The following is a 26,439-nucleotide window of genomic DNA, read 5'->3' as shown; positions in this document are numbered from 1 at the left end:
AATCTTTCTTATTCATAACCAGAGATAAGCTGTAGCTTTCCCAAATCTACATGGCTAATAATAATGTATGCACTTTTCCTCCAGGAACTTATCTAAACTCTTTATAAATCCAGCTATGCTAACTGTATTCATCATATCCTCTAGTAACAATATCCACAGTTTAATTGTGCTGGGTGAAAAAAATACTGTCCCCGATTTGTTTTAAATGTGCTACCTATTAACTTAATGGAGTGTCTCCTAGTTCTAGTACTGTTTGAAAGGGTAAATAACCGTTCCTTGTTTACCCATTCAAGATTTTAGAGACCTCTATTATATATCGTTAGAAGAAGGAGAACTACCGGTTAAACTAAAAATCGCCACAATAAAACCCATCTTAAAAAAAAAAGAACCTTGACCCTAACGGCCTAAGCAACTACCGCCCTATTTCAAACCTTTCGTTCCTCGCCAAGCTAACTGAAAAGGCTGCTCTGAAACAATTGAATGATCATCTAGATGCAAACAACATCTTATACCCCACCCAACACGGCTTCAGAAAAAAATCACAGCACCGAAACCCTACTATCAATCTATCAAATACCATCCTAAGAGGATTTGATAACGGCCAACGATGCATTCTCATCTTGCTCGATTGGCCGCATTTGACACAGTCGAACACAAAAGCCTAATTTCCAGGTTATCTGAAATCGGTCTAACAGGGAAAACTCTAGACTGGTTCACATCTTTCCTCCAAAACAGAACTTACAAGGTAAACTTCAACAACCACACCTCTGAAGCCATCCCACTCCAAACCGGAGTCCCTTAAGGCTCCTCCCTATCGGCTATCCTCTTCAACATTTACCTATTACCTCTTTGCCAACTCCTATCAAGTCTCAGCGTCACTCACTTCCTGTACGCCGACGACATACAGCTAATCTTCCCAGTAACAAACACCATAGATAACACACTGAAAATCGCAGCCACGACCATCAACAAAATCAAACTCCTACTAAATCAACTGAAACTATGCATCAATACAGACAAAACTGAATGTATGCTGTTAGAAAGAAACAAATCTGGAGATCACCAGAATCACTCCATCGTCATTGACAACAACCCCATCAAGCTAAAAGAATACGTTAAAGATCTGGGAATCTGGATGGACCCTCAACTCAACCTTAAAAACACATCTCCATGAAAATAAAGGAAGTTTTCCACAAGCTAGCAAACCTCAAACACCTCAAACCATTACTAAACCAATCAGACTTCAGAACCATCCTTCAATCCTTAATTTTCTCAAGCATCGACTACTGCAAATCTCTCATGATAGGACTCTCCAAATCAACCTTACACCCCCTACAAATACTACAAAATGCCACCGCTCGAATTCTCACTGGACACAAAAGAACAGATCACGTCTCTCCTGTCTTAAAAGATCTACACTGGCTCCCCATAGAAAAAAGAATAGAGTACAAAACACTATCAATCATCCACAACTCCATTCACCACAATGATCACGACTGCCTCAGCTCCCTCATCCAAATTCACCACACTCAACGCAACACAAGATCAACTAACAAAGCATGCCTAGAGATCCCATCAGTCACCACAGCCAAACTTACCACAATCAGAAAAAGAGCATTCTCAATTGCTGGACCCATCTTTGGAATACACTACCAGCCACTCTACGACTTCAAAGCGATAACAAAATTTTCAAAAAACTACTCAAAAAGTGGCTTTTCAAACAAGCATACAAGGAAGGGATAGGCTAACCTACCAAAGGTAAAAACTCACCAGTCTAACACTATCCCATCTCCTCCCCTTTCCCATCACCTTAACCCCCCCCCCTCCTCTCTCACAAAGCTCCCCCACCACCATTTTTTCTCTGGACCGCATACCTGGACAAAGATTGTTAACAGTTATCAATAGAGGAACAGTTCCATCCCCTTTATAATTTTGGTTGCCAAATGCATGCAGGGGTTCATAGTTTTTGCTCCCCACCACCCCATGACTATTTTATAATTTCATTGTCACAAAGAAAAGGCTGAAAAAAACAATTCACAAAAGAAACAAGATGTGGTATAGTTTTGTAAGGGGCTTGGGTCACTTCCTATATAATGATTTGCATATTAGAGATATGCAATCATTTTGTTTCTATGTATGTGTGAATTTTTACAGGCATAAAATTATTATTGCTTTATCTAATATACTACGAGTAATCAAGGGAAACCAAGCAATTTATAGACTAAAATTGCATACATAATTCACCAGAACAAAATAGTAATAGAGAAAACAACAACAAAACTGAAACTAAAATCAAAACCTATCACAATCATACATAGCAGTCAGTAGTTCTAAAAACAGCAACTGGCAAATGTAACACATTGACTGATCCAGTTGTCAAATGATTTTATGCACGTAAACATGACTTATGCTTGTAAAATAACAAAACAAAATGAAAAGAAAACATGCAATTAAAAAAGGGAAAAAAAGAAACAAGCCAAATAAAAATGTTCCTGTGCACAGCCCTAAAAATCAGTGTTTATCAGTGTTTTTGAGGAGCAGATTATATTGCTGGGTACCTTTTCTGGTTGAATTACACACATACATATTTGTGCTGCTAAGGAGCAGAACAAGCAGACGAGAAGAGGGGTGAGAGATTACTAGGGGAAGTGGTGTTTTTCTGATGTTTATTCAGTAAACACCTTTTTCTTTTTTCCCAGAAATCCTAAATATATCCTTCGCAGTACAAAGCAGAATACCTGGGCTGAATGGTCAAATGGTCTATATCTGTCATTCAGTACTCTCTGATTTTGAAAAAAAGAAAACTAAATACAAAAAGGAAATATGAATACAGGGGTACCAATAACAAAACTGATATATAAATAGCATTAGTCACAATCATAACTATAACCAACCTTAGCTATGACTGTAATTAGCTTGGCACTAGCCTCAGCCTCAACCACAACTAGCTTTTGCCACAATTTCAGTTAGCCTTGACCAGGACACTAATCATAGACTTAATTAAAACCTATCATAATTATAACTGCAGCCAGCCTCATCTATAACTAAAGGAAGACATATCCATACCTGAAGTCCAATTCAACCATAACGCCAGCCTAAGTTTTCCTACCACCAGCCTTATTCACCATGAAAACAGTCACCCCCAGCCAGGGATTCCGTGTAAGCCATAACTACCATCAGCCATGGGCAAGACTGAAACCAGCTAGGACTACAGTCAGCCTCAGTAATAACTACAACAAGACTTAGCTAATTCTTAAGCCAAGGCTTTAGTTAAACTCAGTCAGGATATTATGAACAGAAATCTACTCATCTTCAATTATGTTTACCTAAGCACAGAAAGGTTGAGGATCACCCCTGCCACTCTTTCTAAGACCAGCATCATCTCAGAATTCTCTCCCTCCTTCTAGACGCTGCCATTGTCAGTGGCCATGACAAACGGGAGAGCTGATTGCTTATAATGTTGAAGATGATGGAAAAGCGAATGGAGCGGCAGAAAGAATGGGTTGGGGATACTTGTCATAACTTTATTTGTGGGAAGCAAGAGCTTGTCTTGTGTGATGGATTACTAAAGGCCGAAACTCAATACAAGTCTCCGCTCTGACACTCTCTCATTTCTTCTTTACATTCCTCGTAGAATCGAACAAGCTTGGAATTTAAACAATGAGGTTGCTGGAAGAACAGAAACAGAGAAACACGATGGCAGAAAAAAAACACACTACGGCCTATCCAGTCTACCCATCCGCTTTACAATCCTTGCCACTCCGCAGAAACCGTGAATTGCCAGAAAGAAAGTTTTTTCACAAGCAGACTGAACTGTTACTCAGAAAGATTTTTTTTTTTTTTTGTAAATTACTATTAGCAATGGAAAGGAAATGGGAGCTTAAGAATCCAAGCAAATTTGTTCAGATTAGAAATTAAAGGCTTCAGCTTTGCCTTATTCCTGAAGAACCCAATAAAACTGACAAATCTTACAAATGTCCTGGGTCTACACATACCACAGATCATGTTCAGATTCTGATTTATCTACTGCACTGGCTAGTAGTGCTGTTAGTAACGTCTGAAACATATTGGGAAAGCAAGTAGGGAGCATGGGTGTGTGTGATACAGGTCAGGATGAAATAGCTGTGTGGCACAGGCTAATTCTAGAGACTGGCAAATTGATTTCGATTAGATCCAATCCTCATTGGAACTAAGAAAAGAGGGCTTTGGGAGTCAAACTGGTTCACGCTGCAAACAAGTTTAGATAAAAAATGTGGACCATTCTCAGCTTGACTGACGTCTCCATATTCTCTTGGTTTTGATTTTGTTGATCTGATTCATGTCTGACTGTGTACATATATGCATTTATATTCTAAGTGTTTGAAAAATTACAGTATCTTTAAATACTTAGCATCTACATTATCTTTTAATACTTAGTATCTGTAAATGGTCACATAAATTCCAGCCAATGTGAGTAAATTCAGATTGAAAGAAACAAAACCAAGGGAGAACAAATCATGTATATTGGAGAAATTACTTACCTGATAATTTTGTTTTCCTTAGTGTAACAGATGGACTCAGGACCAATGGGTATAGTGTACTCCTCATAGCAGTTGGAGACGGATCAGATTTCAATCTGATGTCAGCCCCTAGAACGTATACCCCTGCAGGAAGCTCAGCTCTTCAGTATTCTCCTTGAAAAGCATTGTGGATATATGTGTGACTGACTAATTTGATTAACTTGGTTAACTTTATAACTTGATTAACTTGGTAAATTTGATCTGGTTGACTTGGCTATAGCTGGAGACCGCCAGGATACTCAACCGGAAAGCGTCGCCACCCGGATGGGTGGGTGCTCTAGGTGAATGAAAACATGGCTTACCCTTGAATCATTCAAAGGTCCATGCTTAACGGCAGCCAAGGGTGGGATGCTGAGTCCATCTGTCTACACTGAGGAAAACAAAATTATCAAGTAAGCAATTTCTCCATTTCCTAGCGTGTAGCAGATGGACTCGGGACTAATGGGATGTATAAAAGCTACTCCTGAAGCAGGTGGGAGGCTGTCCGTGACCCACTTAGTACTGCCCTTGCAAATGCCGTGTCCTTCCGAGCCTGAACATCCAGGCGGTAGAACCTGGAGAAGGTGTGGATGGAGGACCATGTCGCCACCCTGCAAATCTCGGCGGGCGACAGCATTCTGGTTTCTGCCCAGGACACTGCCTGGGCTCTAGTAGAATGGGCCTTGACCTGTAGAGGCGGTGGCTTGCCTGCTTCGATGACCTCCTTGATCCAGAGGGCTATGGTTGCCCGCGAGGCCGCTTCCCCTTGTCTCTTCCCACTGTGAAGGACGAACAGGTGGTCTGTTTTCCATACAGGTTCCGACATTTCCAGGTATCTGGATAGGAGTCTGCCGATGTTGAGGTGGCGTAGGCTACGAGCCTCTTCTGAATTCTTCAACTCATCCGGCGATGGTAGCGAGATGGTTTGGTTAAGATGGAAGTGTGACACCACTTTGGGAAGGAACGAAGGGACCGTGTGTAGCTGGATGGTTCCCGGGGTGAGCCTGAGGAGCGGTTCATGGCAGGACAGTGCTTGTAGTTCCGAGATGCGTCGGGCTGAACAAACTGCCAGCAGGAATGCTGGTTTTAAGGTTAACAGGCGGAGTGACAGACCTCGGAGAGGGCGGAAGGAGTTTCCTGCTAGAAAATCCAAGACCAGGTTGAGATTCCAACAAGGTACCGGCTACTTTAGTGGTGGGCGGATGTGTTTAACTCCTTTCAGGAAGCGTGAGACGTCCGGGTGAGAAGCGATGCTGTCGCCCTCGCTCTTGGAGCCATAGCATGACAATGTGGCTACCTGTACCTTGATGGAGTTGAGGGACAGATCCTTCTGTAGTCCGTTCTGTAGGAATTCCAGGATCACAGGAATTTTAATTGAGCGTGGTATGATGTCGTGGTCCTTGCACCAGGCTTCGAATACTGTCCAGATCCTTATGTACATTAAAGATGTGGAGAACTTGCGTGCTCGGAGTAGGGTGTCGATTACAGCCCTCGAGTACCCGCTCTTTCTCAGGCGAGCCCTCTCAATGGCCAGGCCGTAAGAGAGAATTGAGTTGGATCCTCGTGGAGGATCGGTCCTTGTTGAAGCAGGTCTCTGTGTGGATGCAGTGGCAGGGGGTTCCCTGCTAGTAGTCTTCTCATGTCTGCGTACCACGGTCTTCTTGGCCAGTCCGGGGCCACCAGAAGTACTAGTGCCCTGTGAAGCTGTATCTTGTGAATGATTGCGCCCAATAGGGGCCACAGAGGGAAGGCATATAATAGGGTACCCTGTGGCCAGGTCTGTACCAGGGCATCAATCCCCTGGGACTGAGGTTCCCGCCTGCGGCTGAAGTACCTGGGTACTTGGGCACTGGACCGGTTTGCCAGGGGGTCCATGTCTGGTGTCCCCCACCGGTTCACTATCATGCCGCGGGTGATAGCTTCCATTCTCCTGGGTCTAGACTTTCTCTGCTGAGGTAGTCTGCCGTGATGTTGTCTTTCCCGGCGATATGGGCGGCTGAGATCTCCTGGAGGTTTACTTCTGCCCAAGACATTAGAGGGTCTATTTCCAGAGACACTTGTTGGCTTCTGGTTCCCCCTGACGGTTGATGTAGGCCACTGTCGTGGCGTTGTCCGACATTACTCTGACCGTTTTGCCTCGGAGCATGTGAGTGAATTTTAGGCAGGCAAGCCTGACCGCCCGCGTTTCTAGGCGGTTGATGTTCCATCCCGACGCTTCTGCATTCCACTGCCCTTGAGCGGTTAACTCCTCGCAGTGTGCTCCCCAGCCGCATAGGCTGGCGTCTGTGGTGAGCAGGGTCCAGGTTGGTGAAGATAGCCTCGTCCCCAGACTCTGCCCGGGAGTGATAGACGGCAGCGTAGTTCCGGGACCGTGGATTCCATCATGTCAGAAGTGAGCGCTGTAGGGGTCTCATGTGAGCTCGCGCCCATGGCACTACTTCCAAGGTGGATGCCATCAGACCGAGGACTTGTAGGTAATCCCAAGCTGTGTGGCGAGGTTCGCTCAGCAGGGCTTGTAACCGGTTCCTCAGTTTTGATCTCCTTGTGGAGGTTAGGCTGACCTTGTCCTCTTTGGTGTCGAGTCGGACTCCTAGGTATTCTAGCGACTGTGTGGGTTGCAAACAACTCTTATTTGTGTTGACCAGCCATCCGAGGCTCTCCAGAAGAGATTTGACTCTGTTGGTTTCTTGGTGACTTTCCTCTGGCGATTTCGCCCTGATCAGCCAATCGTCTAGGTAAGGATGCACGAGGATTCCTTCCTTCCTCAGTGTTGCCGTCACAACCACTATGATCTTATCTATTTATTTATTTATCTATTTATTTATTTATTTTTGATTTTTATATACCGAGGTTCCTGTATGCGATAAAAAATCACTCCGGTTTACATAAAACTGCAAATTCACCCAATAGGCAGTACATAAAACAAGTGAATACAAGAACTAGAACAAGGAACTTGTTCTAGTTCTTGTATTCACTTGGTAAACTTGGTAAAATCTTGGTAAATGTCCGGGGTGCTGTGGCTAACCCGAAGGGTAGTGCCCGGAACTGGTAGTGACAGTCCAGGATTTTGAAGCATAGGAAGCGCTCATGTTCTTGATGAATCGGGATGTGAAGGTAGGCCTCCGAAAGATCCAGGGATGTGAGGAACTCTCCCGGTTGTATCGCCCTTATTACGGAGCGTAGGGTTTCCATGCGAAAGTGGGGGATCCTCAGGTGGCGGTTGACCGACTTGAAGTCCAGGATGGGCCTGAACATTCTCTCTTTCTTGGGGACGATAAAATAAATGGAATAATGACCAGTATTTATTTCTTGTGGGGGCACTGGGGTTATGGCCTCGAGGGACAGTAGCCTGGTCAGTGTAGTTTCCACTGCCACTCTCTTGGAGGGGTCGTGGCAGGGGGATTCCACGAACTTTTCCGGGGGGGGTTCGTAGGAAATCCAGGTAGTATCCCTCTCGAATGATGGTTAGGACCCACTTGTCCGAAGTTATCTCGACCCATCTGTGGTAGAATAGGGCTAGTTTGCCCCCTATGGCTTCTTCCCTTGGATAGGTCGGCTGAATCTCATTGTGGGGTACAGCTGGGGCCTGGACCCGAGCTGGTTCTCCTCTTGTTGTGCTTTTTCCGAAAGGACTGGTTCCTGCTCATAGGGCAGGGCGCTTGTTAGTTGCTTCTGTATGGATTGAAGTGCTGTGAACTTCTGCCCCTGGAAGATCGGGGGAAGGGTCGCTGGCTTTTCTTATTCCTGTCCTCCAGTAGTCGCGGTAAAGGGGACTCACCCCACTTGTTAGCCAGTTTCTCTAGTTTGCTGCCGAACAGAAGGGATCCTATGAAGGGCATCCTTGTGAGACGCGTTTTGGAAGATGCGTCGGCAGACCAGTTTCGGAGCCAGAGTTGTCTCCTGGCAGCCACAGCTGATGACACTCCTCTGGCCGCTGTGCGCACGAGATCGGAAGCAGCGTCCGCAAGGAATGATACTGCTGGTTCCATGGCCTCCCCAGGGGTGATGTTCCTGATCTGAGATAGGCAGGCACATGTCACTACGGTGCAGCAGGCTGCTATTTGTAGAGACATAGCGGCGACGTCAAAGGACTGCTTAAGGATGGATTCCAGATGTCTGTCCTGAGCATCTTTGAACGCTGCTCCTCCCTCCACTGGGATAGTAGTGCGCTTCGAGATCGCGCAGACCATGGCATCCACTTTTGGGCATGTCAGAAGGTCCTTGGCCGCCGGGTCCAGGGGGTACATGGCTGTCATAGCTCGTCCCCCTTTGAATGTGGATTCTGGAGCACTCCATTCCAGGTCTATTAGCTGCTGGGCGGCTTGTAAGAGAGGAAAATGGCGAGAAGTTTGGCGGAGTCCCTCTAGCAGGGGGTTCGCCTTAGGCTCCCCCGAAGCGCCTGTGTCCGGGATAGCGAGCTCCTTTAGACTGTGGGTGACCAGGTCTGGGAGCTCGCCCTTGGTGAAGAAGCTTCTCATGGTTCGGTGAGGTTCTGTCCCCGGGGGGAGTTCCCCTTCCTCTAGGGGCTCTGCTTCTTCTTCAGAGTTGTCCGTGTCCCCATAGATGGAGCTTCTGGGCGGTGGAAACATTTGTCTAGGCCTAGAGAGCTCTGTGGCATAAGGGTCTTCTGGTGGAGACTGTGGCTGTCTAGCCGGAGGCTCCGTCTGCATGTGGACGAAGGTGTGTAGTCCTTTGAAGAATTCCACCCATGAGATAGATGCTGGGTCAAAGCTAAGGGGCACTGAGTCCCTGGGGGTCCCCATCTGAGGGGGTATCCTGCTGGAATTTGCTAGGTCCGGGGTACTCAATGAGGAGCTAGTACTCGGTCCTGGGTGGGACTGGCCCTGGCCTGGGTCTCCCAGGACCTCCTCACACTGGGCGCACAGGGCGTTGGCCTCTTCGCTTTGTGCGGTTCTCATATGGCATGCTGGGCAGAGGCCTTGGGCCTTGAGCTCCGTTCCCGGTGGTGCCATGGCTGTAGGCGCATAAACCCTTCTTTTTATGCGCTCTGGCGCGTCTAAGATGTGCGTGCGGGTTGTGCGCGTAGATGTGTGCCTAAGTCGCAGATATGCGCTCAGGCCGATAGGCACACGAGGCGCGTATAACGTATGCGTGCGGCCCTTGTGCGTGTACTTTATGTGCACATGTACCTTGTGCGTGTAACCTTATGTGCACATGTAATTTGTGTGCCTAGCCGGCCTTGTGCACCCGGATCGAGACGGCAGACAGAGCAGCGAATAGGGCCAATATGGCGACGGTGACCACGCGGGCAATATGGCGACCACTTCAGAGGGTCTCCACGTGGGAGGACCCTTGAAACTAACCGGGGCCTGGCCCTGCTAGGGCGGATCAACCCGGCGGCACAGGTCCCGGCCAGCGACCTGTGCGACTTCTCGAACCTCGGAGACCGGAGTCTATGCTGAAGATTTCTACCTTACCTTGTCTTCGGCGCTTCCCGGTTTCGTCCCGGGCGGTCTCCGGCTGCGGGGGGAGAGGGCAAATACCTTCACCGCCACGCTCGAGGTTGCACCCGCTGTCTCTCAGCCGCGCCTGAGATCGGGGGCTAGATCCTCACCGCGATTTGGCCGCCGGACCGAGGCTCACCTCCGAGGGGCCACGGAAATAACCTCAGGAATTCTCAACTGGAGGAGGGACCCGAGGGTATCACCGCAGGAGAGCGGGGCTCATCTTCAGAGGTAAGTTTTCTTCCGAATTTGGGTTTTCTCCGTTGAATTTTGTTCTAACGCTGTGAGAGCATGCAGATAGTCCCTAACTGCTATGGAGATGGAAAATACTGAAGAGCTGCACTTCCTGCAGGGATATATGTACTAGGGGCTGACGTCAGATTGAAATCTGATCTGTCTCCAACTGCTATGAGGAGTACACTATACCCATTGGTCCTGAGTCCATCTACTACACGCTAGGAAACAATGGATTTGGAGTGCTTTCCAACATGAGCCTCTTGGAAAACTGTTACATCAGCAGGGGTTGAAAAATATTTAGAAAGGCAACAGCCCAAAATTTTAGGAGCCAAAGACAGTTTTTCCTTTTTTTTCTTTTATACTGAATTTTATTTTGCTGCCTTTTTTACTTTTTTATTTGGTTTATTTTTAGTTTTATTTATGTACTTATTAAACAATTTTATATTCCACTTATAGCAGAGCAACTGAATTTTTTGCTCTTTCCTTCCCTCTACTCCAAGCATCATTCCGTTCTGTGCCTTCCACTCCTTCTAGGCATTTCTATCCTTCACCTCCCTTCCATCAGATTCTTCCCCTACTTTCAGGGACTCTCTCCCTCAAACCCAGTTTCCCTTCCAAGCTTCTTCCTCTGCTTACAGGCAGTCTCCGCCTCCAGTTTCTTCCCTTGATTCTGCACTCTCTCCCTGCCACTACTTTCTCAGTTTCTTGCTCTTCCTCCATGCATCCTCCTGCTCACCCCACCTCTTACCTGCCTCCCACTTTCATGGCATTCTCCTTACAGTCTCTTTTCTTCTAGGCAGCAGCCCTGGGCTGTCCCCAGGCCTGGGCATGCTGGTAGCAGCAGCAGCTATGTCTTTCCTGGCTTGAGGTCCTGCATGACAGCAGCACGTCTCTCCCCAGGCTTCAGTAGCAATGGCAGCAGTTGCATGTCTTCCTAGGCCCAGTCCTGCTAACAACAGCAACAGCTATCTCACGCTGCTGATGACAGGAACCATATCTCTCCCCAGGCCCCACCAGTGGCAGCAGTGTATCGTGTTGATTTTTAGGTGCCAGGTGCTGAGCAACTTCATGCTGAAAAATATGCAGTCTTGTTCATCAGATTCAGGTAATTTTCAGTAGGGTTACTTGCTGGATAATGGATGATCTTTACCCCAAGTTTGAAGCAGATCCATGCAGTCTTGAAGACAGTGGTCATGCCTCCAGATGAATGGATGGGCAGATGGACGTACAGAATCAACCCCTAAACACTTTTCTGCCTCTTTTTGGAAAGCACCCAAATCACTTAGATTTGGGTTGAAGCTGACTCAGATTTTCCAAGTAAATTTTAGACTACAATCAGCTCGGAGCAGGTTTGTCTATCCCTCTAGGGTGCAATGACTGTACTCACATAGAAATATGTCTAAGTAACAGCTCTGAATTACCAAGTTCATCTCACAAACTTTGTAAGTGATTATTAAACCATGAGCTTCTATAATAATAGTAAAATAGTAATTTGAATATTTTGCTTGGCTTTCTAAATGAAGCTCAAAAGTGGCTATCACTATCACCATCAGTATTTATTTATGACACACTTTTCCAGCAACAAGAGTTCAAAGCAAGGCAGAAGTAGTTGGTAGTAGTGGTGGTGGTGGTGGTAATGGGAGGAAGAAACAAAGGAGGCAAACCACAGTAACATTTCCACACATCCATGGCTCCTTGCTTTCAAATTTGGCTATAAAAGAGGCAAAAGAAAAAGTCCCAGGGTCCTTCTATGCAATTTTTAGAAACCAAGCCAGTTTTAACCTTCCAGTTAAACTACCATTAAAATGATTTGATAGCCTCAGCCAACCAGTTCTTATATATGGACATGAGAGTGAAGTCTGGAGTTTATGCAGGAAGGGACAGAATCTCTGTATAAATCCAGACCCTCCTGTCCTATAAAACAATCCACATCCACAGAAATTCTGCCAACAGATCTAGGAGGTTGACCCTTATAACTCAACATACAAAGAAAATATTCAAATTCTGTTGTCATCTCAGTAAAAGGAACACAAGCACCTTCTACATTTTGAGAAGTAACACAAAACTGCAAAAAAGACATTCAGAACCTATGCAGCAAATAGACCACCGATAAGAGCACTAAGTCCTAGAAGTCAAACAGCAACAAGCCTACCTTTGAAAAAGCAGCACTGCAGATATTACACCAGGCCCAGAAAAACAATGCATCTCCTACTGGGAACACAAAAACTGGAATGGTGTAGATCCCTACACAAGAGCTATGCATTGGCTCCAGGGGTAGCCAACTCCATTCCTCAAGAGCCACAGGTAGCTTTGGTTTTCTGGATATCCACAATGAGTCCGCACGACATAGATCTGTGTACGCTAGAGGCAGCACATGCAAATCTGTCCAGGCATAGCTAGATTTTCCCCCTCATTCTGCACTTCTCTCACCCTTTTCACCTCACCTACCCACCAGCTTTTCATCTCCCTCTCACCCCTGCCCCAGCCTTCCCACTCCTCCTCCTTTTTCCCCTTCCCCACCCTCCTATTCCCTTTCTGTCACCTATGCTCCTGTCCCCATCCCCACCATCTTTGTTTACTTCCTCCCTAGCCCTCTGACTTTCAATTCCCCACAGCCCCAATTCCTTTACTGTCCTTCAATCCCCTCCAGCCCTTTCCTTACTCCCTATCCAGTTTTTTATTTCCCAACTTTCACCTCCTTCCCAGTTCAATTTCCATACATACTCTCATAGACCTACCCTTCCCTGTCTCTTACCCCCTTCACCATCCTCTCTCTTTACATTGCCTCTCACCTCCTTCCCTCCAGAAGCTCTTCCCCTCATCTTACTGCTGCATGCTCTGGTCAGCTGCTAGTCCATGCTGTTGTTCCTATCACTCCTCAGTTTGTGCCATCCGGGTGAGCATGAAGGAAGATTGGTAGGTTGGACCGCACTGCATTGGATTGGAGAGGATTTTGGGTTACCCTGCCCAATCCAATGTCTGAAAATGGGGGAGCCAAGTTTTCCACCCTGTCCTCTCTTGTAGTGATGCCTATGACTGTCTCTAACATCCACCTTGAGCTACTTGTATGTGTATGGACTATAAATCTTATAAATTAATAAATAAATAAATGTCTTGTCATCCATTTAGGCTTCTACTATGCACAATGTGAGGATGTCCAAGAAAATTAGGTACATGCAAAAGGTGAATATCTTCCCAAACCAGTCCAAACATCATTTTTGTAGCAGAAGAAAAAATGTGGCTGAATATGTCCTGATAGCTAGTCCATCATTTGCACAGCTCAGGCATATGGAGGAATTGAGAGTTTTCTGTACAGCCTTCTATACGTCAGAATTAAATGGAAGTTCTATTATGGGAGGCGTAAGCTTGATATCCTGAGGACTCACCAAAACTAACATTTCCATTAACCATATTTAAACAGTAATTGCAAAAATGTGATTTTAATTCTAAGAGGGAAAATAAGCATAGAAAACACTGTACAAAATTTGAAGACTCTTCACTAGTTAGTTGTCATGGATTTTTTTTTTTAAAGAAATCTTTTCCTTTCCAAACACATGGAAGTTTTGATGTGGTCACTCAAAGCCTGAATTGTTATCCAACATTTAAGGAACCCTTCAGAAAACGTCAACATATGCTACAACAGAGGACACTTTTCTTGAAGACACAGTAGCCCTCTTTTGTTCTTCAGCTAGCAGTTTGGCTTACCCTCAAGCAAGAACAACCAACAATCAGACTCATGAAAAGTGAAATAAAGCCCCCAATCAGTTCTTTTTTTTTTTTTTCAGGGGGCACTTGGCAGCTACCTCCTGCTCCTCTGAGTTTCTACCTTAATTGGAACTGGCCTATACTAGTTCTACAGCACCAAGAGTCTTCATTAGCAGCTACTTGGGATGTCCCCTAATTTTTAAGCCTCTCCACTCTCCTCACCATCGTAGCAACAGTTCTTGGCCAGTGGCCACAGACCACAGCATCCTCTGGAACATGGTATGTTTGAATTCTGAGTCTGGCCACTAGGAACAAAAAGTCAGTTTATACTGTTCTTTAATTAATGCTCATATCAACACATTCCTAAAATTCATCATAACTAAAATGTAACTCTTTCTTGCAGTTCAACAGTTGCCTTCAAAAAATTCAGAGCCAGATTTAAAATAATGGGAGCATCCATAGGTAACGGAAGGTTAGGAGGTTTCCCATGTTCTCTCAATAATTGGAGGGTGAGGGGATTGCCTTCCCCCAGAAGTCATCAAAGGTGTGAGGAGACAAGACTCTCCCATCACCCCTGCCAAGATCTTTCCCTCTCCTGGTGTTCCCCCTCACCTCTGCTAATGGTTCTGTAGAGCAGCCCCGGCTCTGCAGCAGCAACTGCAGCATAAAACTTCAGTGCAGGCACTGTGAGCCCTTGCGAGATAACAGTTCCTGTGGCAGATCACCCCCTTGCAGGGTGTCCATTATAACAGGAAGCCCGTGTGAGAAGACGGGGCAGAATGCCTCAGGGCCTGTCAGCCCACGAGGTTTTCGCAAGCCCCACGCTGAAATTGCTTTTGTAGGATTGGCGCTGATCTATAGGATAAGTGGTGCCATGGTGGTAGCAAGCCCAGATGAAAGCATGACAGCAGGTGGTTCACCACCTATGAAACTTTAGCAGTGTCCGATACTTCACTTTCGATGCATATCCAGCATGGCTCTCTGCTTCAACAGCATGGGAGAAGACTGATACATCACGCATTTCCAGCATAGCTCCCTGCTTCAACAGCAGGGGAGAAGAAAAACAACCAATAAGGACTGTATAACATAGTCTGGGTAAAACAAATAAGCATGGGTGTAGCTTGCTTATTGCGGCGGTTACTACCCCTACTACCCCTAACTAATCAAGCTAGATATTTCAATGGTGGGGGTGGAAGGGAAATAGAACCAAGAGCTAAGAGAAACAGATAAGTATGAGAGAAAAAAACGTGTGAGGCTTGCTGGGCAGACTGGATGGGCCGTTTGGTCTTCTTCTGCCGTCATTTCTATGTTTCTATGTTATGCTTAAATCCAAGCCTGTTCAAAGTTTCCACAGATTCTGTTTATAACCAAACCTAGAAGGTAAAGGGTTAATGAATTTTCCTGAGCTCAGACTTTTTAAAAATCATTTTAAAAGAGTTGTAGGCTTTTTTTTTTTTTTTAATTCAAGCTGTATTTGTATTATAAACCACTTAGATGCTAAAGTTGTTTAGCTGCATATCAAATTTTATTAAATATTATTTATTGATTAAAGTCCCTCTCTTATTGAATCTTCTCATTCAGCTGATATAGAGAATTCAGTCATCTAAAGAGCCCAAATGACCTTCGTGGAATCATGTGTGGAGATGGCAAGCTGAAAATACAGAGGAGTAACATTTAGCATAAATAATACTAAGGAATGGTCTGTTCTATACATTATTCAGAATGACAGTTAAAGGGTTAGTGGTATCATACAGCATCAGTTCTATTTACTCTGTTTAATACACATGCCTTTAAAAGGATTATGTCACAGCAACATTATGGAGGCAATTTTCAAAACAACCTGCCCAGGTGTAAAAGTCTGACTGATTTTATTTCCTGCACATGGCAATAGTAAGGCTCCCATCTTCCAGACTGCAATCTTTTTTACAGATACTAGTATAAACAAAAAAGTATCATACATCCTAGTTGCTTGGTTTAATTGAAGCAGCAGCCACAAGTTGTTTTTTTGTTTTTCAATTATATGATTTCTGAAAATGTGCCTCATCTAATGAGGGTCACTTTGCATAGATCTGAACATTAACAAAAACTCACATAGCGGTATTAGAAGTCAAAGTAGAAATAAAATGCATGTTTAGCGTGAGTAGGAGAGTGTGTGTGTGGGGGGGGGGGAGAGGAACGGAATATTAAAACATCTGTGATAGTGGGTTAGAATTAAGTTATTTTTTTTCATTAAAGATTTACGTTAGTGTGGCAGCATTCTTTACCTCAGTTTGAAACACTGCACGGCTTCGCGCGTCTCTTGCTTTACGGCAGTGTGGCAGGTTTTGGTTTCCATCGTCTAAGCAACGGTCTTGCTTCTCCCCAAAGAAAACATCGCCTTTTTACGACCGTCCCTTTACGGCAGTGTGTTACTGTGTGGGTTTTACCGGTAGGACATTTGATTTCTTTCGGCCTCGGAGTAACGGGATGGATGTGGGCGAGCTGCTCAGTTACCAGGTGAGTCCGGTTTGGAGACTGCTCCCACTCGACGGGGAAGGCCTGTACAGCAGCCTCGGTATTTCTTGACGCCGGGGGAAGGGCCGGAAGCTCTGAGGCTGCTGGAGAAAGACTGGTTTCTCGGGTTGGAACTTGTGATTTGCTTTGGCCACTGTTGGAGGCAGGATACAGGAGTTGATGGATCCATGGTCTGATCCAGTATGGCATATCTTATGTTGTTCTGGGGGACACTGGGCAACATATTTTTGGGCATAGGAGGCGCACGCTTTTTTTTCTGGTTTGTATTCTGACTGTTTGGCAGCATGGAATTTAAAGGTGGAAATAATTGTATTCCGGGCTCGTCTCAACAAGAAATTAATAAAAATTGGACTTCTTTTGCATTGAATGTCTCTTTGCCAATGTAAGGTATCTTGAGATTAGTTGCTGGAATAGGAAACTCTGATCCTGTAGTACCACAATCAGGTTTTGTTTTCAGGAAATTCACGATGAATATGTATGAAGTATCTTTGCATAATTTGCCTCTGTTGTATGCAAATATACACAATGATATGCATGAAAATCAGACCTATTTATGGTACTCCAGGACCGGCATTGTCTACTTGTAAGGAATGAGGTAAGCAAGAACAAGGTAAAAGTAAAAATAATATGTTTATTGATATACAATCTTAGTAAAAGTAACAATTCTAAGTATTATTGATATACAGTTCTAAGCATTAAAATATACAATCTTAACAATGCTAAGCATTAAAGGTATACAGTTCTAAGCATAAAAATAGTGCTAAGCATATACATATGTGTGTACACTGTATCTCGGCCAATACTCACAACACCCTTTTAGTCATCAGCCTGGAAAGGAGAGAGCGCATCACAGGCGAAGGGGTCTCATCACTTTGCACGTCTGCAAAGGAAAAGCAGGTTTCTCTCTCTCTCTCTCTCTCTGGGCCATAGCTGTTTGTCTTTTATAGCCTAATGTAAACAAGTGTGCGTGCCAAACTAGACTGTGTGTATGTGGGACAGGATTACTCACTATCCTAGAATCAGATCTATGCCAACAGTCCCAGTCTAAACTATGCATTCCAGACTCAAGGATGGTTTAGTCAGGTCATCTTTTCTCTGGGCCGAAAAACATGCTGTGCTTAACTGATTCTGCAGTTTCCCTTACACTACCCCTGGTCTAGATCAGAATTGCTTTGCACTGGTTCTGAAGGCCTGCAAACAGGCCTGGTTTTCAGGATTATCAAGCTAACAGGCCGATACAGTACAGTATGGCGGAGCGCACTGTTAACCTGTGATTGGACATGCGTTTTCGACACACTAGCATTACCCCTTATTCAGTAAGGGGTCGAAAACGCACGTCCAACGCCCCCCCTCGAACCTAATAGTGCCCGCAACATGCAAATGCATGTTGATGGCCCTATTAGGTATTCCCGCGCGATGCAGAAAGGAAAATGTGCAGCCAAGCTGCACATTTTACTTTCAGAAATTAGCGCCTACCCAAAGGTAGGCGCTAATTTCTCCGGGCACCGGGAAAGTGCACAGAAAAGCAGTAAAAACTGCTTTTCTGTGCACCCTCCGACTTAATATCATGACGATATTAAGTCGGAGGTCCTGAAAGTTACAAAAAGTTAAAAAAAAAAAAAAAATAATAATTTGAAGTCGGCCCGCTGCTCGTGGGTTGAAAACCGGACGCTCAATTTTGCCGGTGTTCGGTTTCCGAAACCGTGGCTGTCAGCGGGCTCGAGAACCGATGCTGGCAAAATTGAGCGTCGGCTGTCAAACCCGCTGACAGCCACTGTTCCTGTCCAAAAAGAGGCGCTAGGGACGCACTAGTGTCCCTAGCGCCTCTTTTTACCGCCAGGCCTAATTTGAATACTAAATCGTGTGCACAGGAGAGTGGCCTGTGCGTGCACCAGGAGAGCGGGCATTTGCCTTCTCTCCCATGGACTTTACTGTATCGGCCCGTATGTAAATTATTCGTGTTCATAGATCATGTGTGAAGATACATCTGAATATTTATAGTGGTAAAAAAGTCAGAACAGTTTACAGTCCTCGCAGAGAACTCTAATGTAGATATATTGTCTGCTGAACTTCAGCGCATAGTTTTAATGTTCAGGTTAACTTTTTTTTTTTTTTAATTCCCAATGCAGCAAGCTAATAATAAGCGAATGCATTAGGGGTTAAAAAAAAAAAAGTGGGTCATTTGTAAAATGTGTGTGCTTGGCACAGGCCAAATGCACATTTTAACTTGCTGTTATTTAGTAGGATAAGTACTTATTCTGCTAAGTAATGACAAACCGTGCCAGATAACTGGATAAGTACTGACTTATCCAGCTAAGAGGTAGTGACAAACCTCTCCAAATAGCCAAACAAGTCAGTACTTCTCTGCAAAGTGTGTTTGACTTTATTTTTTTCTGTTTTTAATGTGTTAGGTTTTCAGCGCAACTGCGCTGGCACTTAACTTCATCTCTGACCCTAGAGTTATGTTCCAGCACGAAAAAATTCCTGGCTGGGCCAACACACGTCTGCATCGGGGAGTAATGCTTAATGCCTGCATATACATTGGATTTTCATACAAAGGCACTAAGTAGCACTCCCATTTTACAACACTCATTTTGTGAGTATAAAGTTCCTTGCTGCATCAGCAGTAAAGTTTACACTCATAAAATGAGCATTCAAATGAGGGCAAAGTTGTGCGTTAGCCAGAACGCACCTTTCTGCATTGGCCTGCTACTTTAATTTAACTACATGAAAATTTGTAACCATATTTTAATGTTGTGTAAATATATATATTTACTAGCTGAAGCTCATTGAAATTTCCTGGAGGCCCCTATTCACCGCCCTCCTCCTCCCCAGTCTGAACCAAACACTCCCTTCTACCTTCCTCAGCTATACTGCAGCACTTCCTTCCCAGCATGCTATAATTTTGCCCTCACTAGTGGCCTAGGCTCAGCACACTCTTATCCTCCTTCCCCAGCTTGACTCCAGCACTGCATTCTCCCCTCTGCGGCCCAGTCCTAGCACATTCTGACCCTCTTCCTCAACCCAGCATACTCTGAGCTCCCCTTTCCCAGCCTGCCCCGGTACACTTTGATTCCTTCATCCCGCTGATCCTAGCATTTCATCCCCTCCCTGTCAAACGACTCACCCCCAGCCCTCTCTGCCACCCTTTCTGTAGCTTGATCCCAGCACACTCTGCTCCCTTCCCTAGCCTGAGCAAAGCACACTCTGCTCTTCCCCCAGCAAATTGTACACCCAAGCTCCAGCAAACTGCCATGCTTCCCCCCAGTACATCCAGGCCCCCCCTCCAGCAGTTGTCAACAGACAGACATCAGAAATGTATATGTATATAGATAGTTGGGTGTACTGAGGTGTGAAAAGATGAAGTATTTTACCAAAACTTACAAAGTTTTAGAGCAGGGGGAGGCCTTTGCATAGTGGAGAAGAAAAAGGCAGAAAAGAAATGACACCATTTTGGAAAAAATGTGATTAGAAAATAGTAATGTTTAGTATGTTTCAAAGTGCATTAGAAATGCAACCCCTTTTCTTAATGGTGCGTGTCCAGTAAATTTGGTTGGGCTGAATATGAGAGATTAGCATAGTAAATAAATGAAAGCAGATAAAAACCAAAAGTGACCCAGCCAGTCTGCACAATTCAGAATGCATACTTTGGGTAGATGCGAATATCAATTCCCACATGCAACCCAATATGAACTCCCTCCTCCCATGTCTTTTACCTGACCTCTCAACTCTTTTCTACCACTTTATATCCTCCCCAGCATGCCCAAAACCTGTTACAGTGGTGGCCTTTACCACCTCTGCTAGTAGACAGTTTCAGGCCTTGCCATCTTTAGCTTTGCTTCTTATTAATATTTTTACGCTAACACTCAGTCCCTTGTCCCTTGAGAAATCTGTCCTCCCCATGCTCATTGAAGTTTCTGTTCAAGCATGGTCTTTCCTTGCTGATTCTCCAGCCTTCTTGGAGGCCCAATGCGATTATACCACTGGGTTTTAACTGTTGCTCCATGTAGGGTATCCCAGTGCCTTAATGGAAGACAGTATTGAGTAACTCTTTCTGCTATGATCTCTGTGTCATGTGTACGCAGAAGTCAGACTTAAATTCTAATACTTTCAGATTCTGAAGAGGCAACCTAGTTGAAGAAAATTAAACTGTTTTCATTTTCATGCATCATCAACTAGGGAAACAATTCTGATTGTGATATGATTGTTGTTGGTAAATGATCACAGACTGGCTGCATCACCGCTCTGTAATTGGAAAACCAGTGAAGAACAGCGGTTCAAAATAGAAAACATGCAGGCATGGTGATTGACCACACAAAAAAACCAATGCAAAACATATATTGGACAGGGACGTCAAGCCATTAAATGTTTGGTTTGATTCTAGTTTGGGTTCAGCTGCAGCTGAAGTTGTTCCAATTTGGTTCTGGTTCAGGTCAATAAAGGTTTAGTAATATTCAATTCTTATTCACATAAGAACATTTAAATAGACACAATATAATAATCATTTGCAAAGTGAGGAAAAGCAAGCTAATAGGACTATTAGATTGTATCAGCTATAAATACTATGAAACAAAAATTAATTCTAAATAAAAATAAGCACTTCAAATGCATTATTGTTTGTACTGTCAAACTCGAAATGTGAATCCTCCCCAGATATTGATTTTATGTGCTCATTCTGGTCCTGCAGCCACTGAATGTACCACATTGATGTCTTTTTTTTTTTTTTTTCTTAGTTAAGCCGTATTCTACAACCTTTTAATTTTTGTGCCACTTTGCTAGTACTATTTATTTATAATTTCTAAAGTGCTACTAGACATTTTTTTTTGTGTAAGTGAATTATACATGTTCTAGTGAAATCTACTTAGCACGATTGCTCTGATTTATAATGCAAAATATAAAATGTTGTACAGATACATATAAAAGACAGCCCCTGCTCCATGGAACTTACAGTCTAATTAAGTCAAACATACGTAACGACTTAGTCTGTGGGGAAGTGTGTCTATTGAAGAGAAGTGCTTAGGATTTAGAAGCAAGCCTCAAAAAGGAACTTTGTTTTTTAGACTGCATTTGAATATGGCTAGAGAGAGCATGGTGCACTCACTGTTTTAAGAAGTCTATGCCAAGCATTTGGCGCAGAAAAGTGGAAAGTGTGGCGTCAGGAGATGTGGTGGAAGAGAAAGGTCATAGACAAAAACACCTTGTCCAGTGAACAGAGTTCACGAGGAAGGGTGTAGGGAGAGAGAAGATAGATGAGGGCTGCCCTGAATGTAGGCACGTAAAAGAAGCTTGAGCTCTATACAGAAGTGGATGGGGAGCCAATCTAGTGACTTTAGAAGAGGGATTACATGGTTATGGTGATGCTGGAGGAAGATAAGTTGTGCAGCCAAATTTTGAATAGATTGTAGCAGAGAAAAATGGTTCAGTGGAAGGCCTGTGAGAGCAAGTTGCAGTGGTCTAAGTGGAAGGTGATAAGAGTCTGAGCATTTCGGTAGCATGCTGAGGGAAGAAAGGATGGGTTTTAGCAGTGTTATAGTGTTGCTTCAATAGTGGTTTGGATGTGTGTAGAGAAGGAGAGAGTCATCAAAGATGACACCAAGTTTACTGGCCAATGGATGGGGAGGATGAGAGTGCCATCCACACAGACATGATCTAGAAAGGAAACGATGAGTAGGGTGAACAGATTTGCAGATGATACAAAATTATTCAAAGTTGCTAAAACATTACAGTGGATTGTGGGGATCAGTAGAAGAGCCTTGTGATGCCAGGAGACTGGACATCTGAATGACAGATCAAATTTAATGTGGAAAAGTGTAAAGTAATTCACATAAGTTAAAATAATCTCAAGTACAGGTACACAATTCTGGGTTCTGAATTGGGAGCCACTATCTTGGAATCTTTGTGAATCATATATTGAGATCCTCAGCTGAATGTGAGGCAGAGAAAAAAAACAACAAAAAATGTTAAGAATAATTCGAAAAGAAATGGACAAGAAAAGGGAAAATATTGCTTTGGCATCGAGCCCTGGTGTAACCACACCATGAGTATTGTATGGAGTTCTGGTTACCCCATCTCAAAAAAAGACATAGAAGGACTAGAAAAGATGCAGAGGAGTGTGAGAAATAACAGGGTTCTTCTTTAATAGAAGGCTGCTCAGCTTGGAAAAGAAGTTTATAAAATCATGAGTTTAGTGAACAAGTAAAGAAGGGAGCAGCATATTTATTTATGTATTTATTTTAACATTTTTATATACCGATAACAGTTTGCACATCGTACCGGTTTACATAAAACAGAATAAGGTGCCAGAGGAGGGGCATATCCTTTACATAGAACATAAAACTGTAACAATATAATAACATTAAAGATAATAGAAATTCGGTTAAGGAATTAACAGTAACTAGAAAGAAAAAAATAAATAAATGGAAAGTAGGAGTGAATTTACATGCTATTTAAAATATACATAGTATATGAAGCAACTCAAAATATTAGATAGTTTAACATATTAGCAGAGTAGTTACATGAATAGTAATAAAGGGAGGAGGGGACTATGAATCTAGGAAAAGTAGTTATACATCATTAGATTAAACGAACAGATCTAAGAGGAAAGAGAGAGTGGAAGGGGAAGTGGAGTAGCAATTGAGGAATTGTTTTGATGAGTGGAACTGGAGCTTAGGAGAATAAGAGAGTTAAGAATAAGAATAGAGAAATAGGTTAGTATACTGTTTCCCAAAGTATGCAGAATGTGTGTTGGAAGTCAAAATAGTAAAGAGACTGCATCCGTTTTTGGACATTGAATCACAGTTTTTTGAAAACTCTGTACGTTTAGTAATATCTCAGCTGAACGTCTTCATGGCCTGGGCCTTCCTGAGAGACTCAGGTGGTCCAGAATATAGCAGCTGTGTTGGTGGCAGGTTGCTCATATTACCCAAGTCTCAGAGCATTATATTTGCTTCCCATTAAGTTTTGATCCAAATTTAAGATGATTGTTTTAACCTTTCGACTTTATATGGATTGGGGCCAGATTATGTGGCTCATAAATTGATGGTATTCCCCAAAGTGACAATTGCGATCAAATCAAGGTGCTTTATTAATGGTTCCATCTTTTTAAAGAATTGAAATGGATCCGATGGTAGGTAAGGGCTTTTTCAGTTGTAGTGCTTACGTTATTAAATTTGCTGCCTATGGATCTAAGAAGAGAAAAAAACCTAACTACCTTCTTGAAAAAAAAAAGTCAAAGCCTGGTTATTTTGTTAAGTGATGGACAACAAGTATCTTAGGAAGGACAAAGAAGAAAAAAGTGTGGAATAAACTTGATCTTGTCCATACGCCAAGATCCAAACAAAGCTTTCACAAATCACAATGAGAACTGCTATAGATCCCCCAACATGGACATTGTTTCACGTTGGCTGTGTTGGGAGGGACATGAATCTAGAAATAAAACAGATTTATTCAAGACAAGATAATACAATGGCAGAAAACAAAAGCAAAACAATATCTTATGGTCAATCATGTTCATTTAAAAGGATACAAATAGCAACTAAATCTTGAAAACGTTGTGCTTAAAGATAAGCCGATAGCTCACCAAAATTTAGAGGGGGCTTTAAAGTAGTCAGCATAAATATGATCCAGATATAGTGGCATTTAAATGGTTGTCCAAACCATGCCAGAGAGGATCACATGACAGCAGGATATCAATCAAAATAAGAATCACAGACTTAGAAATAAATGTCTTATGATGATCCTTTATTATATCATAATTTTCAGTCTTTTTTTTGTAGAATTGTTTGTTTCAAATGATTTTACGGCAGTAATTTTATTATGTATGTTTAGTTTGTACACTGCTTGGGATAGCTCTTTTTTAGAATTGAGGAAGTGGTTAATAAAATGTTTTAAATATAATACTAAAGAAGGGGCAGTTCATGAAACTAACATACTTTCTCTGATTTAATTTTTTTTCACTCTGTGCACAATCAGGCTGTCAAATCTGTAGACAGAAGTCAAGAAAACTAGCGTAACAGGGTTTAAAAGAGGTTTGAACAAGTTCCTGGAGGAAAAGTCTATAAACCAGTTTTAACCAGGTAGACTAGACAAAGCTATTGCTATCCCTGGGAGTGAGTAACAAGAGAAATCTCCCTTGGCATCTGCCAGGTAGTTGGGACCTGGCCTGGCCATGTTGAGGACGGGATGCTGGGCTGAATGGATGTCTAACCTAGATGGCATTTCTTATGTTCTTATGAGAGAGGGAATGTGGGTAGAACAGAAATTCTGCCTTGGTCATGTTAAGTTTGAGATGATGGTGGGACATTCAGGCAACAATGTCAGACAAGCAAGCCGAGATTTGGGATTGGATTCTTGGTTAAGCTTATGATGTACAAGTAGATCTGGGAGTCATCAGTATAAGTGGAACTGAAAGCTGTGGGAGGAGATTTGACCCTGATGGGAAGCAAGTGTAGAGAGAAAAGAAAACAGGGCCCAGGACAAATCCTTCATGCAAATCGATCGATAGTGAAATAGCAGTGTAAGAAGAACCACCAGAGGATACAGTAAAAGTACAATGGAAGAAAACCAAGTTAGAGCAGAGTCCCAAAATTTGATAAAGAATGCAGTGTGTCAAGGAGTGAGTGAAGATCAAATAAAGGCCTTTGCCTTGATTGCAAAGAGGTCACTGGAGACATTAATTTATTAGCAATAGTAGCTTGATTTATTTGTTTGGATACTTGCCAGGTTCTTGTAGCCTGGTTTGGCCACTGTTGGAAACAGGATACTGGGCTTGATGGACCCTTGGTCTGACCCATTATGGCATATCTTATGATCTTATGTTCTTATGTAATGTAGAGGGAGAAAGCCAGACTGAGGTGAATGTAGTGTTGAAACAGCTTGGATGTGAAAGGGAGGAAGAAGATGGAACGATAGTTACAGGTAGGATACAGTGAAGGTTTTTTGAGAAGTGGTGTGATCATAGCATGTTTGAGGGAAGAGGGGACAGTCACAGTGGCAAATACAGGTTTGGGTTCTGTTGCAGTTTAGGAAATATATAGGGTTAGGTTTTGTTTTTTGGTTTGGGTTTGGTTTGACCCTCATTTGTGAAATTTACTTCCCTTTTGCTTTTTATTTTGTAAGAGATTTAAACTCCAGTGGGCAAAATGATTATGGTAAACTTTTTTTTTTTTTTTAACGGTTTTAATAACCAGCAACTTCCAGCTCATGTCCAGTGTGAGGTACAATAAAACAATTATAAAATCACAAATATACATACAACAAATAAAATACAGAATTAAACAATTAAATTTAACAATAAGCCCGGTTAGAGAAATGCTTCTTTAAAATACAGTGCTTTTAATTTCTTTCTAAGAATCCTACCATCTGATTTGCTGCGCAGCTCTATTGGCAAAGCATTCCACAATATGGGAGCCACATAGGAGAAACATTCACGAACCTCAGAGGCTGGGGTGGAGGAATTATTTAGAAATGTTTAGAATTTATATCCCTTACTGTTTTTTCCTAGCGTGTAGCAGATGGACTCAGGACCAATGGGTATAGTGTACTCCTGATAGCAGTTTCAATCTGACATCAGCCCTATTACATATACCCCTGCAGGAAGTGCAGCTCTTCAGTATTTCCCGTCTCCATAGCAGTTAGGGACTCTATGCACGCTCGCACAGCGTTAGAGTAATCTTACCAAAGAAAACCAAAATAAGAAGAAATCTTACCTCTACAGACAAGCCCCGCTCTCCTGCGGTGACACCCATTGGTTCCCTCCCCCAGTTGAGAATTCCCGAGGTGATTTCCGCGATCCCTTGGAGGTAAGCCTCGGTCCGGCGGCCGACCCTCGGCAGGGACCTAGCCCCCGACATCATTGTGGATATCCTGAAAACTTGGCCTGTTTGTGGCACTCGAGGACTGGAGTTCGCCATCACTGGCCTAGAGGGATGGTGAGACCAATCTGGAAGGACCGGGCTTTATGATGGGAAAATTCTGCACAA

General features: G+C 43.5%; 1 protein-coding gene and 1 long non-coding RNA gene across 2 annotated transcripts in view; both read left to right on the top strand.

The window, feature by feature from the left end:
* Positions 1-3,916, top strand: part of LOC115097268 — a 38,961-nt gene extending 35,045 nt beyond the window's left edge. Inside the window, exon 3 of the long non-coding RNA XR_003858250.1 lies at positions 3,635-3,916. This is a non-coding gene — a long non-coding RNA (uncharacterized LOC115097268). The remainder of the gene's footprint in view (positions 1-3,634) is intronic.
* Positions 3,917-16,271: 12,355 nt separating this feature from the next.
* CTNNBL1 (catenin beta like 1) overlaps positions 16,272-26,439 on the top strand; it is a 274,155-nt gene continuing 263,987 nt past the window's right edge. Inside the window, exon 1 of the mRNA XM_029611822.1 lies at positions 16,272-16,441. Within this exon, the coding sequence (XP_029467682.1) occupies positions 16,412-16,441 (30 nt within the window). The 5' untranslated portion in view covers positions 16,272-16,411. The remainder of the gene's footprint in view (positions 16,442-26,439) is intronic.

Source organism: Rhinatrema bivittatum, chromosome 8 (genome assembly GCF_901001135.1).
Source record: "Rhinatrema bivittatum chromosome 8, aRhiBiv1.1, whole genome shotgun sequence".
NCBI lineage: Eukaryota > Metazoa > Chordata > Amphibia > Gymnophiona > Rhinatrematidae > Rhinatrema > Rhinatrema bivittatum.
This window is presented reverse-complemented; position numbering and strand designations above follow the sequence as displayed.